This window comes from Aspergillus fijiensis (assembly GCF_003184825.1).
Source record: "Aspergillus fijiensis CBS 313.89 unplaced genomic scaffold BO72scaffold_78, whole genome shotgun sequence".
NCBI classification, from domain to species: Eukaryota; Fungi; Ascomycota; class Eurotiomycetes; order Eurotiales; family Aspergillaceae; genus Aspergillus; species Aspergillus fijiensis.
The window spans coordinates 18,166-34,424 of record NW_024469054.1 but is presented as its reverse complement, the minus strand read 5'-3'; the positions used below and the strand labels follow the sequence as shown (position 1 = coordinate 34,424).

The 16,259-nt window shown below is 53.9% G+C and overlaps 8 protein-coding genes across 8 annotated transcripts; 3 read left to right on the top strand and 5 right to left on the bottom strand.

The window, feature by feature from the left end:
- Nucleotides 1-808: 808 nt before the first annotated feature.
- Nucleotides 809-1,491, bottom strand: BO72DRAFT_389792 (putative phosphoglycerate mutase family protein; the record flags this gene model as incomplete). The annotated part of the gene is made up of 3 exons (XM_040941781.1): nucleotides 809-893; nucleotides 967-1,189; nucleotides 1,278-1,491. The coding sequence occupies 3 exons, from the start codon at nucleotides 1,489-1,491 to the stop codon at nucleotides 809-811; spliced, it is 522 nt and encodes a 173-aa protein (XP_040796288.1).
- Nucleotides 1,492-2,381: 890 nt separating this feature from the next.
- On the bottom strand, nucleotides 2,382-4,440 carry BO72DRAFT_463088 (Zn(II)2Cys6 transcription factor domain-containing protein; the record flags this gene model as incomplete). Its single annotated transcript, XM_040946581.1, has 4 exons — nucleotides 2,382-3,049; nucleotides 3,103-3,383; nucleotides 3,470-4,270; nucleotides 4,334-4,440. 4 exons carry the CDS (start codon nucleotides 4,438-4,440, stop codon nucleotides 2,382-2,384), a joined length of 1,857 nt encoding a protein of 618 aa, XP_040796287.1.
- Nucleotides 4,441-5,995: 1,555 nt separating this feature from the next.
- Nucleotides 5,996-6,686, top strand: BO72DRAFT_279160 (uncharacterized protein). Its single transcript, XM_040940261.1, has one exon. The coding sequence runs from the start codon at nucleotides 6,176-6,178 to the stop codon at nucleotides 6,539-6,541; it is 366 nt and encodes a 121-aa protein (XP_040796286.1). The 5' UTR covers nucleotides 5,996-6,175; the 3' UTR covers nucleotides 6,542-6,686.
- BO72DRAFT_452819 (putative amino acid transporter) lies at nucleotides 6,312-8,323 on the top strand. Its single transcript, XM_040945827.1, has 2 exons — nucleotides 6,312-7,932; nucleotides 7,986-8,323. The coding sequence occupies exons 1-2, from the start codon at nucleotides 6,571-6,573 to the stop codon at nucleotides 8,043-8,045; spliced, it is 1,422 nt and encodes a 473-aa protein (XP_040796285.1). The 5' UTR covers nucleotides 6,312-6,570; the 3' UTR covers nucleotides 8,046-8,323.
- Nucleotides 8,324-9,405: 1,082 nt separating this feature from the next.
- Nucleotides 9,406-10,415, top strand: BO72DRAFT_452817 (uncharacterized protein). The gene is made up of 3 exons (XM_040945826.1): nucleotides 9,406-9,577; nucleotides 9,653-9,886; nucleotides 9,950-10,415. Exons 1-3 carry the CDS (start codon nucleotides 9,449-9,451, stop codon nucleotides 10,001-10,003), a joined length of 417 nt encoding a protein of 138 aa, XP_040796284.1. The 5' UTR covers nucleotides 9,406-9,448; the 3' UTR covers nucleotides 10,004-10,415.
- Nucleotides 10,416-11,689: 1,274 nt separating this feature from the next.
- On the bottom strand, nucleotides 11,690-12,743 carry BO72DRAFT_501098 (ankyrin repeat domain-containing protein; the record flags this gene model as incomplete). The annotated part of the gene is made up of 2 exons (XM_040948942.1): nucleotides 11,690-11,714; nucleotides 11,797-12,743. 2 exons carry the CDS (start codon nucleotides 12,741-12,743, stop codon nucleotides 11,690-11,692), a joined length of 972 nt encoding a protein of 323 aa, XP_040796283.1.
- A 550-nt stretch (nucleotides 12,744-13,293) lies between these two features.
- On the bottom strand, nucleotides 13,294-14,808 carry BO72DRAFT_440002 (allantoate permease family MFS transporter; the record flags this gene model as incomplete). Its single annotated transcript, XM_040943432.1, has 1 exon — nucleotides 13,294-14,808. One exon carries the CDS (start codon nucleotides 14,806-14,808, stop codon nucleotides 13,294-13,296), a length of 1,515 nt encoding a protein of 504 aa, XP_040796282.1.
- A 769-nt stretch (nucleotides 14,809-15,577) lies between these two features.
- Nucleotides 15,578-16,228, bottom strand: BO72DRAFT_463083 (uncharacterized protein; the record flags this gene model as incomplete). The annotated part of the gene is made up of 1 exon (XM_040946580.1): nucleotides 15,578-16,228. One exon carries the CDS (start codon nucleotides 16,226-16,228, stop codon nucleotides 15,578-15,580), a length of 651 nt encoding a protein of 216 aa, XP_040796281.1.
- Nucleotides 16,229-16,259: the final 31 nt, after the last annotated feature.

Below are 16,259 nucleotides of genomic sequence, written 5' to 3'. Positions count from 1 at the left end.
ACCAAGACAGAGGCTTCGCTTGGCGGATTACAGCCATACACGAGGTTTCCGTATTGAGCATCGACGGAAATCCCACTTTCTCACTCCCCTATCGCATGCGACCGTTACGAATCGCCACCGAAAATGGCTTTGAAGCAGGATCCCCATCCTGGGTAACCGACAGTGGCCTGGCTGGCTCCGTCGTTCGCACTCGCACTTCCCAATCCTCATCCCCGGCAGATACATCGTGGGGAACGCACGACCGAGGGCGCCTATTCGAGTAAAACCTCCGCTCCTAGTTCCTGCATCTCGTGATGGACGGTCGTGGGTCGGAACGTGGCGTGGCGTGGCTCTTATCGCCGCCCCTCGACCTGTTCGTGCAACTAGACTAAAGGTTTCCCACCTTAGAGCATAAGACTGTCGTATATACACTAGAAGGTGGCCACGGACTTCGATGCATTGATCGGCGAGTTCTCGACGTGTTCGATGGGTAGTGATTGTCTGCCCTATAGTCGCCACCAGATGTCATGGTGGGTGAATGTGGGTGAGAGAATGTTCTCCGAGTCGGCTGGCGTCGGTGCGCCCGAAGTATGTGTGCTCCGGGCGGTTAATGACGTGCTGGCAGCTGAGACATGGCTACACACAGACAACCAATTCTCGTCACCACAAATAACTTGTCAGGCCATCAGGACCATTTGTGAATCTTGCCATCTTGTGGTCGACAGCTTCCATGCAGTATGGGGGTCTTCCAACGAAAAAAAAAAAAAAAAAAAAAAAAAAAAGATGTTTCATTCTCAACTACCCAGCCCGTGATACCCGCGACAGCAATCTAGCTATCAAGTCCAGGACAGTTCTCGCTCGTGACCGCAGTGATGTCGGTGTACGGGGAGGGATCCGTCCAGATAAGATTGAAGCTGCACGCGAGTTGCCAGTCAGTGACTGCAGACCTTTTCTAGATGCCCTTCATCAGACAAGTCGACCACTTACCTATCATCCGGATACGTCGGGGCATCATCATCCCCCAACTCCTCCACGATGTCGGTCAACTCGCCATGCTCCCAGCAGATCAGGATGTTGCCGTCCCCGGTATAGTTCTCCACGACCTTCTTGACGCACTTGGCGTCGGTTTTGGCACACGAGGTGTCGACGGTGATGCCCAGATCCTCCGCCAGCGGGAGCACGGTCAGATACGGGCGGTCTCGCTTGCCGTCTGTTGATGGTGAGCGAAAGGGACGATCGTACATCCATCGCTTACCGTGGATATGAGAGAAGAAAGGGGCTAGGAGGGAAAGACATACCACTCTTCGGGGTCTCCGCCATGATATACTGGATGTTGTAGCTGGAATCGGCCCCGAAGACGTTCCGCAGACACTGGGCCCGCTCCACCCCCTGCGCGCTGAGCCCGGTGCTCCCGTCGCTGGGCTTCTCGCCGTGTCGGATGAGATACACGGTCGCATCGGCCAGGGCAGTGCCTGCGAGGATGCACAACGGGAAGACGAACTGGACGAACATCGTGGGTGATGATTGTGTCTAGGTGCAGTGGTGTTCAATTCAAACCTACTAGGTAACCTTTTGCTTCGTGGGACGGGCGGGATCGGCCGGATGGCGGACTGTAGCCGTACTTATAGGATCTGGAAACAGGATCTTGTTGCACTCAACCACAGAATTCGCCCCCACGAAGCTCATGCATTGTCACCTGGCAACTCCGGACGAGGAGCATCGAGTCAGGGCTGCACGTGCGGGCGTTCATTGTCAACAATGGCTGTCGATCCAGGTGGAGGCCCTGCGGAGGTTGATTGGGGTATGATTGGTCAAGGGGGGTGAACCGCCGCTTGGCTTGGAGCTTAGCTTCATTATGATTAGGTACCCAGGAGGCACCAGTGTACGTAGATCATGGTATTGAGTCAGGTTCTCAGTGTCCGAGACTTGAAGATCGTGAGATGATTGGAAGTCTCAAAGAGAAGGAAAGCTGGAAAGATGGTGCGGGATTAGGATATATTCCGATGGGCGGGTCGATCCGTCAGCCCAAAACTTATCAGCCTGCCTACCATCGATCTATGAGTAAAATCAGTGGGTGATCCTACGCAGTAAGTTACCACCTTCTGCCAATGGGTTCAAAAAGATTCTGCTGAGTCAAACCTGTCAGCTCGTGCAGGCTGCCATACAAAACACGAGTCTCCCTGTCTAGATTCTGGGTAGCACGGGTAAGTGGCCTGACGTATGAGGCATCGACACATCCCTCCTGCGGCCCCCCCGCATTGTGTTCATCCATAGGTGTGACCAAAATACATAAAGAATTTAGACAAATTAACCGTCCGGCTTCACTTGAGTCATTATCGGATTTTGTACAGTAGGAGATGATTATTATGTCGTAACACCCAAAAAGAAACATGCAATTCGCCTCAACCAAGTCCCCCCGTCGTCACCGCATCCATCAACCACGCGCTGTCCGACCCCGCGAAGAATATATCAAAGTCCCACAGGTCCCCCATCGTCCCCGGCATCTGGCCCGATAGTTGCGTCTGCTCGGGGTACCCGTATTCTGGAGGGAGCGGCTGACCCGGGAGCGGCGGCTGCGAGTCGAGTAAGCCTCCCTCGGCGGCTGAGGTGGTGGTTGTGGACTCCCCGAGTCTCGATGCCCATGTGGCGCGCAGTCGCCGCACCATGACGCCCAGCTTATGGAACGGGTCCTTCTCGTGCTCGTCCCGCCGGAGACTGACGACCTGCTCCAGCATGTCGCTGATCTGGTCGGCGATGAGGATCGCATCCGCCGTGCGGCGGACCAGTCGCGTGTCCCAGCCGGGGATGTCGGCAAAGGTCAAACGCGAGAGAGTGACCAGGCAGTGCGCGACAAGAATGCTTTCGATGATCGGGAAGGAGGCAAAAGTGCGGATCGGCGTTGTAAGAAGGCTGTCAAAGAAGGAGCGAACAGAGGTTAGGCATGCGCAGAGGTGGTCGAGCCGCCAGGAGTCGAGAGCACCGGGGGTATCGTTAGTCTCGGGATTAGGGTGGATGAGAGCCGTCTCGTATAGTGTAGTTTCTGCTTGCAAGATGTAGAATATGAGAGGGTCTGCCCGAGGTGAGTATTGAATCACACTATGGATGGATAGGTAAACCAACTACTACTGTTGAGGAGGGCGGAAGGAACGTCAGCTCGGAGCTGGGTGAGCTGGGTTTGTAAGCTGCTCATGTAGAAGGGCAGTGGTGCACGCGGGATGCCGTTCGAACTTGAGTTCTCGTTCCACGGCCCCTCACGGATGCGCTCGACGAGAAGCCGGACACGTGCAAGATTTGCGAGGGTGGCGTCGTGCGGAGAGTCGGTGCTGGTGGAGAGAAGCTCGACGGACTCTGCCATATGAGGCGTCCATCGCATCACCTCCATGCGGCCAAGAAATTGAGCAATCCTGTGTAAAGAGATTAGCATGCGACTGAGGCTAGTGGCGAACATAGAACGAGAAGGTCACATGGGAGCATGAAGGCATTTACGTACACTGAGCTGATCACGAAGCAGCCCAGTACGGCTCGCCGCTCGTTCAGGGTTCTGGGGCGTGGTGCAGGTTGCTTCGGTGCTGGTGGCACGAGGTCATTGCATACGGGGGGTAGCATGGCGAGGTCACTCCGGACCGGACGATTCAAGCCCAGTTCACAGATGAGCGCGGTGGCTATTTGACAGTACAAGACCATGATCGATTTTGGAGGATAGCTTTGGAAAGAGATCCAGGCAATATGCACCAGCAATCCCTGCAACAGGTCCAGATTCTTGTCGCAGTCGACCATGGTAATCTGGGCCGCGGTCTGACGGATGTCGACGCAGCGCAAGGCCTGCTGCGCGGCATCTTTGGTCTCGGTGGTGAGAATGCAGCGCCAGAGAAAGGGAGAGTCACGCTCCAGGTCAGCCGGTGTAGCCGTACTAGGAATATGTAGAAGGGGAAGACAAGCCAATTTGTCCGTTCGGAACGAATGCAGCATTGCCTCGGCTTCCGCTGGGCTGGGCGGGATGATGGCGGTGGGCGGAGAGTGGCGCGGGCTAACACTACCGTCGGACTCGATCCCCGTCCCCGTGTCGGGAGTACAGAGCGGATTTGCTGTACAGGTACGATCCGCGCCCTCTTGACTACCAGCGGAGACGGGAAGATGCCGGTCTCCTCTTGGTCCTCCGGGCAGCTGTCCGGATGATTGGAGCAAAGACATTAGCCCATCCATCTTCTGCTCCAGCTGAGCGGCCTTGGAAAGCCGCTTGGGACGGCGACGGCGCGATCCAGGACGACATTCCTTTCCCAAGCGATGACATCTGGGATATATTAGCGGTGGATTGATCCGTCGTTTGTCTGCAGATAATACCACTTCCACTCACCTCTCACACGGGGAATCTCGACCCCGAGGGATGCAGCGAACCTTGGCGCGAGCACACGTACTACAGGCGTGGCCATACGGAATCGATAAAGGGGAATCCCCGTCCATGACAGACCAGAGGTACGGTACAGTACACGGACTGTCTACAAAGTTGATGACCTGAATGAACTGAGTAGAAACATTTTGGGGGGATGTGTGATACCTCCTTCACTGCTGTCTGACAATGATGATGGTTACTGCGTGAACGGAGTTGGAAGGGATTTCCTCCCGAATGCCGAGCGGGGAACACCAACAACAGCAACAAGGCAACTGGAGGAAGCGGAACTCCGTCTTCATCACGTGACGTCAGCCTCTCAAGCAAGGAGGGGATGCAAAGTGTGCCAACTATGCAAAGTATGCAAAGCATGCAAAGCACATTCGGCCGTGCTGGCAGCGTGCCGGGCAGGGCAGGCCATTAGACTGTTGCCAAGTGATAGCCTACCGCGGTGACTAGTCTCCATTACGATAATCTCGATAAGAGTACATGGTCATCCGTTATGCAGTATGTAGTATGATCTGGCGCGGTGGCATGTAAGGGGTTGATCTACAGATGAGCAGTTGTCAATCATGTTGGTGTTATCTTTTGACTTGTTGGGTAAAATATCGGCATTGATTCGGCTCCGGGGTTGGGCGCAGTAAGGCGACCTGTAGTTACAGTGCATAGGTAAGTTGTTATTAGATTGGCAGAGGCACGATTGGCAGGCAAGGATGGAAGGACGATCCGCTGGTGGCCGTTCCAGAAAACAGCCCAGCCTGGAGACCGGCCTCGGCGAAAGGGCTGCAGATGCCGAGAGGGAGAGGGAGAGGGAGAAGGAGAGGGAGGAAAATAAAGACCCGGGCCGACTTGACCCCGCCTCAAGGCTCCACGGTCGCACCACCAAACGAATATCAATTGGCAAACACTTCTGCGTAATGCCTTCACTGATAAGCCACCGCTCCAAATTGCAGGTTGGCTTGGATCGTCTTGTCGTCTCGTCTCTCCCGCGCGTCGTAGCAAAACATTAAGTAACAGAATCGGGAGACACGGCCCCGGCTCTTCCCCAAAATACGAGACCATCAGCGCTTCCCCTCATTTGTGTGAGACCTGCTCTGGAGGTTAAAAGGTTAAGCTGCAAGCGAATGGGGAAGAATTCCGCATGATGTGAGATCCATTACTCATCCCCATCCTACTCATGGGCTGGGTTGCGTGGTTCGCAGGGGGACGTGTCAAGCTGCAGTCCTGTCCTGCAATTAAACTTCTTGTGCCACCACGAAGTGGATGGATAGTGCAAAGTAGGGCGTCGATCGAAGGTGACGACTCCAAAAAACTACAAAGGAATGGGTTTAGCCTCAATCCTTTCAGGACACAAATTCTGGGGAAGGTTCGGCGTTACAGTGCTTGCTTGCTCACTGGCCAGCCAGCGCCGCCTCTTAATAACTTAGTCAGAGCCATTGCCTAATGCAAATCGGGCCATCTGGAGTCAATCTTGGCTCAGTGTTGGCGCTAGACCGCTTTCGACCGCATCTCCAATTCAACGTCACACACCCTAACCTGAATCAGGATTTTAGACGGTATGCCTTGCGATTGATTGGCTGCTGCAGCGGATGGCGGATGCTTGGGCTCCACGTGGGAGGCAAAAGTCGAGCCAATCTGGCAAAGTCTCCGAATTTCTTCTTTCCGCCACCAAATCTTCTTAGTCAAGGTTTGCTGGTCCCGTTGCCTGATCCGGATTATCACTGTATCAGTTCTTGCCCGGATTCATCCGACCGTGTGCTTGGGCTGCGGTGAAGCCTGATCGTCCACCGTCAGCGGTACTGGCCCGGAATGTCTTCGACTCGAGGAAGAGAGAGGAATCGAAAGGCAACACAGCGCAACCACGGCGGAATAATTATCAATCCTACCTGGGCGGGTCCTGCAGCCTTCCTCCCCCCGGAGCCCCCCCAGACCCTTCCCCCCCCCCCGCTGTCGCCGCCCATTATTATTCAAAACCCGTTTGGCTTCCCTCTCGCCTGCCACTTTTCTACTGCCTTCGTTTCCTCTTCTCTCGTCTTCTTCCTCTCTCCATCCTTCCTCCCCATCCTCCCCATCCCCCCCTTCCTTCAACAACAGCCATCAGGCATTTGGTGCGACCTGGGCAAAGTCGAATTCAACTTCACCTTTTCCCCTCTCCACCTTCAGCCTGTATTCTGATTGTCTGACATTTTCTGCATATTCTCGTCATGGCTTACGGTGACGACATCGTTGGGGACCGCAAATCCCAGTCCGGGATGGACTTCGAGAACGAGAAGAAGGGGGATCTCTACTCCCCCCAGTATGAGGGCGATATGGTCGACAAGATGAGCGACACGGAGCGGAACATTGTCGAGGCTGGCATTCAAAAATACAACCGTCTGGGCTGGAAACGCCTGACGGTAGTGATGATTGTCGAGGCCATTGCCCTGGGTAGTTTGTCGATTCCCTCCGCCTTCGCTACGCTGGGGATGGTGGCCGGTGTCATCACCACGGTTGGCCTCGGATTTGTTGCCATTTACACCAGTCACATTATCGGTCAAGTCAAGCTCAAGTTCCCCGACATTGCACACTACCCCGACGCCGGCCGCCTGATGTTCGGTCGTTTTGGCTACGAGATTATCTACGTCATGCTCGGTCTGGAGTTGCTCTTTCTGACTGGCTCGCACTGTCTGACCGGTACTATCGCCTTCATCGACATCACCGAGAGCAGTGTGTGTTCCATTGTGTTTGCTGTAGTCTCCGCCATCCTCCTGCTTCTCTTGGCCATTCCGCCCTCATTCGCTGAGATGGCCATTTTGGGCTACATCGATTTCATCTCGATTATTGTCGCAATCGGTATTACTATGATCGGCACTGGTGTTGAGAGCACCAACCAGCCTGGGGGATTGTCGGCGGTCAACTGGTCTGCTTGGCCCAAGGACGACATCAGCTTCACCGACGCTTTCATTGCCATCACCAACATCGTCTTCGCCTACAGTTTCGCCCTGTGCCAGTTCTCCTTTATGGATGAGATGCACACTCCCAAGGATTACATTAAATCGATCTGGTCCCTGGGTATCATCGAGATTGTCATCTACACCTTGACCGGTGCGATCATTTACGCCTTCGTTGGCCAGGACGTCGCCAGCCCGGCTCTCACCTCGGCGGGCCACACTCTTAGCCGCGTTGCGTACGGTGTCGCCCTCCCCGTCATCTTCATCAGTGGTTCGATCAACACGGTGGTGCTGGGTCGTATGGTCCACGGTCGCATCTTCAAGAACTCGCCCATCCGCTTCATCAACACCAAGATGGGCTGGATCACCTGGTTGGCCGTGATCACCACCATCACCGTGGTCGCCTTCATTGTCGCCGAAGTGATCCCCTTCTTCTCCGACTTGCTGTCCATCTGCTCCGCCCTCTTCGTCTCCGGCTTCACCTTCTACTTCCCCGCGCTCATGTGGTTCATGCTCCTGCGCGAGGGCAGCTGGTTCACCCCGAAGAACATGATGCTGGGTGTTCTCAACCTGATCTGTCTGTTGATTGGACTGATCACTCTCGGAGCGGGCACCTACGCCAGTGTGGACGATATTGTAAGTTCATTGCCCTTTTCAGTTTCGACTTTCCCTTGCTAATTACTCTCCAGGTCAACAACTACAATTCAGGCAGTGTTCGTGGAGTCTTCACTTGCGCGGCCCCCGAATAAGCGAATCCCTCTCATCATCATTTCTGCTAGCCGTCTCGACCTAGACTTAGCGTTGTTGCATTTTCTCTTTTTCCTTATTTTCGATACATATTGGCGTTGCAGGCCCGGGGCCTGTGGCGACATTCCTTGCATGTTGTTGCTGTGACTCTGCGAATACCCAGTTTGCGGACTGTATATACGTTTTTCTTTTTGGACATGATTGTGAATATGTTGCATCTGATGTACTATATGTCTATGATTATGATTATATATTATAAGAGCGGATACTCTTCTCTGATTTCTTTATCTCCAGTGTAACGGTGATCGAGTGAAATGAGGGGGGTAAGCAGACCAAGCATTTAGCTGTGCCCTGATGTCATGCTGCTGCGGGTTGATGTCAATCCGGCCCGACCGGAGCAGAAGAGAGAGCATGAAGTCAGCGGGGGAGGTTTCCCTCGGGTCAGATGGGGTACTCGCGGGGTAAAGTCCGAGGTGTGCCTCTTCTAGAAGATGGAGGGTATTTGGTATTTCCGCATGCGAATGCTTGGTTGGTTGCTTGGTAGGTGTTCCGTGGACGCGGTGGGCGGCCTTAAGACGGGTAGAGTTCAAAGCACAGCCCGGGGTATATATAGAGTCCAATGCCGTCAGGCAGATATCAGTGGATCAAGTGTCTGCTGACGTTTCCTTCGTATTTACCGTATATCGCATAGCAGGCTAAGTTGTAAGACATTTGTGAGCTGTCTAGTTAGTAGTAGCTACTCCGCCTTGCTGAACTCATGGGAAATCCGGCTTCTTCAATCCGGTCATGTGATGTGATGTGTCAGATATAGACTTGTTCCACTCTATACATCATCCACATAAGGACGACCCCTTTTCATGTTAACAGCGTTGCACCAGCTAGTTAGTGCTATTTCTTAGAACGCCCTCTATAGCTTCTTGAATCCCACCCTTTCGACTTGCAGTTTAGACCCAGAGTTCCAGTTAGTCAGTAGTTAACAGCATGAGCCAACTCCCAAGAAGTTGTTCATACAACCGAGAAAACAAGCTCAAGCCTTCCGGGACTACCGGGAGGCCTCCGCATTGCCCCCTAACCTCTGATGCCTTCCCGCGGGGCTGCAGCCACCAGAAATCCATCTCACCTTCCCCAAAGGGTCCAGTAGCTCACTGATCGACGTCCACTAGTCTCCATCTCCCAAACACCACCAATGACAACGCATCTGCATCCATCCGATGTCTCAAGCTGATCTATTTCGGTATCAGGCCGCCATCTCAGGGCTCTGCATCCCAGCGATGCTGTCACGATCAGTGCTATAAAGCTGGGCGTATCTACCACAACATTGCTGCCGCTGCAATCCAACCCTTTACCATCCAAAACAACAACAACCACCCATCTTAATCCCTCTTCCATCCCTTCACCCATCACAATGAAGACCTTTGCCGCAGCAGCCACCTTCCTAGCCACCGCCCTGGCCCAGAACGCCGCCATTGGCCTCCCCAAGGCCGGCCAGACCGTCCAGCCAGGGCAGAGCCTCACCGTCCAAGTTCAGCGGCCTGTACGTTTCTCTTCCCCTTACTCCCCTCCCCCCTCTACCCCCTCCCCCCCCGTTACGCAAACCTAACAGCGATAGAACACCATCACCGGCTCCCAAGAAATGGCCGTTGCCATCGGCTTCCAGTCCTGCGCCAGCGGCAACTGCTACGCGGCCGACGAATACATGGGCACCATCCTCTACAACGGCGCCTTCAACCCCGTCTACCACGAATACTACCTGCCGCCGTACGAGAACTTCACCGTCACAGTGCCCGCGTCGGCGGCGGCGGGCCAGGCGGTCATCGGGGTGGCGCATGCCACTTTGGTCGGGGTAAGCATTCTTTTTCTGGTGATAGGTTTGGACTGATCGAAATGCTGACGGTGTGGGATGCAGGCGTCCGCGGCCCCTTACTTGGAGGTTTTGAACCAGACGGTTACTGTTGCTTAGATTGTTAGATTGGGGTGATTTTGGGGGGTGCGTGTATATACTATTCGTGGGTGGTGGTTCATGTTCGCTTCTGCTGTTGAATTTATTGTCGTTCTGTGTGTAAACGATGACACGTGGTAGATTGTAGGTTGTGGTGCTGCTGCTTCGGAGTTGAGAAAGGTGGGCAAGGGGGACGTGTCGGGATTGCATTAGAGCGGCTTCGGCTGCGCACCTTGCCCTGCCTTTCTCCTTGCATCTAATGAGCCCACTATCAAGTCTGGGCCTATATCCAACAGCAAACAGCTGCAATACTTCTGCTTCTTCTTCACTCGATTTTTGATTTCTTGTTGTTTTCTCTTGCGCTTGCAAATGCATGTAGTCCAGGCCAGTATTCGGCTGTTCACCTAAAATCACATTATTTTTTTGTAATGGCAACAAGGATATCGGTGTTCAAAAATCAGATGTTAGTTTTACTGCATTCTTGTTACCCGAGTAATAGCTCAGCTTCGCTCAGCTCTTTACCTCGCTTTCCAAACTATTATATGGCTCCAGTGATGCAGTCAACATCGCAGTAAGCAACTTGTCGCAACAGAAAAGAACATAGATTCTGTAGACAATATACACCGAATAGATAATAACAATATGCGTATCGAGATTATACAGATTATGCACGAACACATAGAGCGTGGTAAAGCAGTGCACTGGGAAACCGATTTCTGGAGCAATACTGCGATGTTCGCATCTCTTATACCGCCAGCTGCCAGTATGCTGGACCGAACATGCCCTGCCTTCTACATACAAGTACTTAAATAATAAAGACAACATCTACACCAATCTACTTTATACCCAACATGTAGGAATCAACTACTCTATGATTGTCAGTGCACCACCTACACCATTTACGAGCCTAGTACTAGCAACTGTTTATACCCGCACCATTTACGCAAGAGCTAGATACGCAGTATCGAACTACACCAAGTAGCAAAGCACAAGCTTCATTCCCCTAATATTCACATTCTGGAACAACTCCTTCTGGTAACATGATAATTTTCCACCCCCTTTCATAATTCATAAACACATTTCAAGTCATTTTTCAAAACATAAACCAATCTCAGGAATCTCAAAAACATGAATCAATCTCAGGAATCTCAAAACATCAATCAAATTCCAAAGCAAAACCACGTTTAGCAATCTTTGTATCCCTTCCAGCAGCAAGAACCAGCTCGACGATGAGGTGACCACAGTCCAACCGGGGTTGTGTTTTCCTGTCGTCCCGTGGAATAGAAGGCTTTTCGAGTTTTTCGTCCTGGTAGTAAGTGGCAAGATTGAGTTAGCTATACCTTCATGTCATCATCTCGGGGGGATATACTTGTCGAACATACCATACTGACTGAAAGACAAACTAAGAATCAAGTCAATGAGGTGACCACAGTCCAACCGAGGTTGTGTTTTCCTGTCGTCCCGTGGAATACAAGGTTTTCAAGTTCCTTCGTCCTAGGGACCAGGAGCAAGGTCGAGTCAGCTTCCATCTGCTTGTTGTCATCTCGAAGGCATATCCTTGGTAACATACCTTCCTTACTGAAAGACACACCAAGAACCATGCCGATCAACGAGGTGGCAACAGTCCAACCGGAGGTTGTGTTTCCCTACCATCCAGATGAGAGTCTAACCAGCGGTTGTGGTTTCCTGTTCCATCACGGTCCAAAATCAGACGGCGCTGGCGGGGTGAAAGCTGGCGGGAACGAAAGTCAGTTTAGTCAAGTCGTATGCTCCCGAAAGTCCCTCACCATCACAGCCACCACCAAGACACATACACCCAGATACAAACCCAGACGCATAGAAAAAGGAAGAAGGCGACATACTTGTACATGAGGTAGTAGTGCCCCATAGCATGGCTAAAGTATTCCTGGGTCGCGTCGCGGGCGATGAGGGCCAGGCGACCCCACTCGTGGACGTGGAAGTTGGCATAGGCCACGTTGAGCAGGTGGTCGACGAAGACGACGCGGTGGAAGAGGGCGGCGTTGCGGAGCAGGTACTCGAACTGCGAGCCGGGCTGCTCACAGAACGAGGCCTGCAGCTGCTCGTCGCGGAGCATGTAGACGGCCAGGTCCTGGTCGGGCCACTGCAGCGCCAGGTTCAGCACGCGGTAGCCGTGGGTGCCGTACATGGCGTCGGGCAGATGGATCAGGAAGTCGACGACGGCGAGCAGCTGCGGGTCGAGCGGCCGCCGCGGCTGGTTGAAGTCGGACAGCCGGTCCCACGAGTTGTGGTACTGGCGGCCGTCGTGGGCTTTTTCGATCAGCGCCGAGATGGCGGCCAGGCACGCGGTCTGATGCTCGCGGTTGTGGCGGCCTGGGTCGGCGCCGTACGCAAGCAGGAGCTTGACAACGTCCAGGTAGCCTTTCTGCGCGGCCAGCGTCAGGGGGGTCAGGTGGGTGCGGTTGCCATCCGGGCGCCAGTAGAGGTCGGAGCGCGCGGCGGTGCGCAGCGCCCAGTCTCCCTGGCCGGGGACTCGGGGGCCCCAGCCCACGTTAGGGTTGGCACCACAGTCGAGGAACTTTCGCGCCAGCATCTCGTCCCCGCGGTCCGCGGCCCAGAGCAGCGCGATGCCCTTGGTCCTCTGCACGTGCATCTTGTAGATCTCGTCCCCGAAGAAATTGTGGAACCAGCGGTTGGTACGGAGGAGTCGGCTCAGGCCATCGTCCCCAAGCTGTGTTCCGATGTTGAGGAGGACCTCCGCAGGGAGTTCAGAAAGACGCATAGTCACGGATGGTGATCAAAGTAGATAAGGGAGTGTGTTTGATGATGTGAGATGGATGAAAGTGGGGGTTGTAGATGAGAGATGGTGTGTGATGGATGAAAGAAGGAGGAAGAAAGAAGGAAAGAAGAAGGAAGTCTTGAACTGTAGATGTGAAGATATAGACGTGACCCTAGATGCACGTGATCTGATATCTTGAAGTTATTCACAGGTAGTCTACCCGGGATGCGTCAGCTCATGTCTGGAAATCTATTCAGCCAATTTCCTGAATAGCTTCAGAGAAACTTTAAATCCTATCATGGGATATTTGAGCCAGGGCTAGAGCGTTCTGTGAAATAAGATTTTGGATATGTTAGGCAGTGAATATCAATGAAGCTGAGATAGCTGAGTCATAATCCTGCCAGAGATTGCGAAAGAATAATCACGGAGACAGCAAGATTAGTGATGCGTATATAGCCATGTCCACAGAGATTACGAAGTATATCCTAGCATATCACACCCCAGACCCATCAGGACTAAGTACCGGGGCAAACTAACATCAAGCCATATCAGACTAGATGGCATATCGGAACTCGCGGTTCTCCCGGTCTGTCAAGTCCATGAACTCATGATTCTGCTGCACAACATACGCCTCGCCCGCGGCCTCCTTCTCCGCGTCTCGCTTTCGGTTCTCGCGTACCGACACCCACCGAATGAGACACAGATCCAGCGTGATCAGAACATACAGCACGACGATGGAGATCTTGGCGGGGAGATACCGCGGGGCATCTTTGGCCTGGAAGGTCTGCGGGGAGATGATATTGCCCACCGTGTAGGCGACGGTCTGGATGCACGAGACGGTGATCTTCTTGGTCGACCCGGCCACGTTCGTACTGGTCAGACCCAGGATCGTCGTCCATCCGATGGGGATGCCCCCGGACAGATAGTACCCGATCAACGCGGGGGTCTTCTCCGTTGTGGCCATGAGAATCGCCCCCACAATCGACGGTATGTGCCCGACGATACACCAGAACAGCCTCTGCTCCGTCCTCATACTCAGATACGTCAACCCAACCAACACCACAACCTCATACGCCCCCAAGGGCGTGACCAGCAACAAGCTCTGGCGCGACGAGTACCCCATCCCCGTCACCAGAATATTTCCGAAACTCGTGGCAATCGAATTGGGCACATTGGCCGCGAACACCCAGAAGGCATACAACCAGGTCAGGGGGTCCGTCAGCGCCTCGACGACCTGTGCCTTCTTGAAGACCGTACTTCCGATGCCCTGCTCGTTCCCGCGCAGCCGCTCCGCATGCAGCGCCTTCTCCGCGGGGGACAGAAACCGCGCCGTGACGGGCGAATCCGGCAGGAGGAAGAGAAACACCGCACCGACGAGCATGGTGAACCCGCCCAGCACCAGGAAGATGATCTGCCACCCGCGCAGCGCCGCACTGTCCCCGACATGCACCGCGATCCCGTACGCGATGTACCCGCCGAACATCTGCGCGAACCCGCACATGGCGAACCATATCCCGACCCGGAAGGCCTGCTCCTCCTTGCGATACCACTGCGACGTGAAGACCACCCACGCGGGCACAATCGCTGCCTCAGCCACCCCCAGAAACGTACGGCAGACCATCAGCGCCGCGAACGAATGGCACGCCGCCATGCAGGCGAGAATCGCGCCCCAGAGGACCACATTGACGGCGACGTAGCGCGCCAGAGGGAAGGCCTGCAGCAGTCGCACCGTTGGGAAGCTGAACGCCAGCTGCCCGAAGAAGAAGATGCTCGAGACCCAGTTGTACTGGTTGCCGTGCAGGTGGGCCGATTCCCGCAGCCCCGTCACGCTGGCGTAGCTGATGGCGATCTTGTCGAGGTACTGCAGGAAGTAGACAATGCAGATGAGTGGCATGATGTAGAGGTCGATTTTGCGGACAAGTCGTCGCGCGGTTTCTGGGTCGAGGGTGGTCGTGCTGCTGTTGGCAGCGAGGAGTTGTAGGGCGCCGTCGTGGGATTCATCTTTGATGTGGGCGGTGGGTTGTTTGGCTGCTTCGTCGGGGGCGGACTGGGGTGGACTGGGAGCCATGTTGATGTGTGCGGTGAGAGATTTCTAGAGAAGAGATATTAGTCTATGCAAGTTGATTATATAGCAATTGCGCTTGCTGGTGCGCCATGGTGGTGGTGAATCACGTCATCCTTGGTATCGGAGATGTAACCCAATGATTGGGTTGATAAGCATGCAATGCTGCATGAAGATAGGAAGAATCTTCAATGTCGTGTCCCACGATACTGAAGCCTTGTGAATTTACTTTCAGGAACGAATTGCTCTAATATACTGCTTTTGCGATGTTACTTATTACGACATGACTACATCGTCACGCTACAGTTTTAGATTTGCACTATGGAGAGGACTTTTGTCATCGCTTTGGGATCGTGGACTTGCTATCGATATGCCGGTTACTCCACAGATATGAAGTTTATGTTCAATGCTCAAGGCAAGTCGCGATGTTTGAACAGTGGGTGTCTACGTCCCAGTGATGACAAACTGGGGTTCACCTTAAAAACGTTGGAGTTCGATTACCATGTCCTTCGCTGTCCGCTCGGAAAGTACTTCAACATCCCAAAGACTTGAGCAGGAAAGAGTACCCTGAGTGTTAAATGTTCACATTTGACCTCCAAGAACCATTCACCATTGAAAACAAATCTCAACCACAGCCCCTCTTAGTCTTTCTCAAGCACACCGGCCCCCCAAAAGACCAATCACCTCCAGTCCCTCCCCTCTTTCTTCCACCTTCTACCGCCATCACTCTCTTAAAGCTCCAATGAAAACGTGGGGAACAAGGAAGAGGACCCCCTTAGAAGCTGTTCACGCCACCTGAGGCACAATTTTCGAAATGCAGGGTTGGGCCACAGTAGGCGCCGGAATCAAAGACGCCTACCTTGCCAAACTTCAGGTAGCCGGCATAGCTGCCTCCATGCTTTAGTGACAGACACTGTGTGCCGCAGACAGTGTTGCCCTCGATCGCGGAAAGATAGTGATAGATGGCACCATGGATGGTCTTCTGCTGGGCGGTGGTGTCGCAATTGCGCCCGGTAGCATGGAACTCGTACTGCCAGCCGTCGATCGTGCCAGAGTGGAGACTGCAATCTTTATGTTGGGACCACGCCCAGGCCGCCCCTGCAATCGCCGCGCTCCAGCTGAAAACAGCCCCTGCAATAGTCGCGCACTGGGCCATGCGGGAGAGGGTGCTTTCACAGACCTGGACGGGCTCACGGACGGCCAATTTATTGATGGCCGTGTTGGTGGTTTGCTCGTAAGCCGCCTCGAGGACGGGGGCAGCCGAGGCTTCGGCGTCATCGAGATCGTAGGCAAACCAGTAATCAGGCAGCCGCTGCCCGTCACTCAACTGTACGCCATTGCCATCCGAAGGTGGCGTAGAAGGCTGGGCCGACGATAGTCCAGAGAATAAATTTAACGTCAGGATCGAAGCCTTTATAAGCAACATAGAGCCAGCAAAGGGAGGTGCCCAAAATTGT

Coding starts and splice junctions, on each gene's coding strand:
- BO72DRAFT_279160 (XM_040940261.1), top strand. CDS start 6,176: ATGTCTTCGACTCGAGGAAGAGAGAGGAATCGAAAGGCAACACAGCGC.
- BO72DRAFT_452819 (XM_040945827.1), top strand. CDS start 6,571: ATGGCTTACGGTGACGACATCGTTGGGGACCGCAAATCCCAGTCCGGG. Junction 7,933..7,985: donor ACGCCAGTGTGGACGATATT/GTAAGTTCATTG, acceptor ATTACTCTCCAG/GTCAACAACTACAATTCAGG.
- BO72DRAFT_452817 (XM_040945826.1), top strand. CDS start 9,449: ATGAAGACCTTTGCCGCAGCAGCCACCTTCCTAGCCACCGCCCTGGCC. Junction 9,578..9,652: donor CCGTCCAAGTTCAGCGGCCT/GTACGTTTCTCT, acceptor TAACAGCGATAG/AACACCATCACCGGCTCCCA. Junction 9,887..9,949: donor CGCATGCCACTTTGGTCGGG/GTAAGCATTCTT, acceptor TGTGGGATGCAG/GCGTCCGCGGCCCCTTACTT.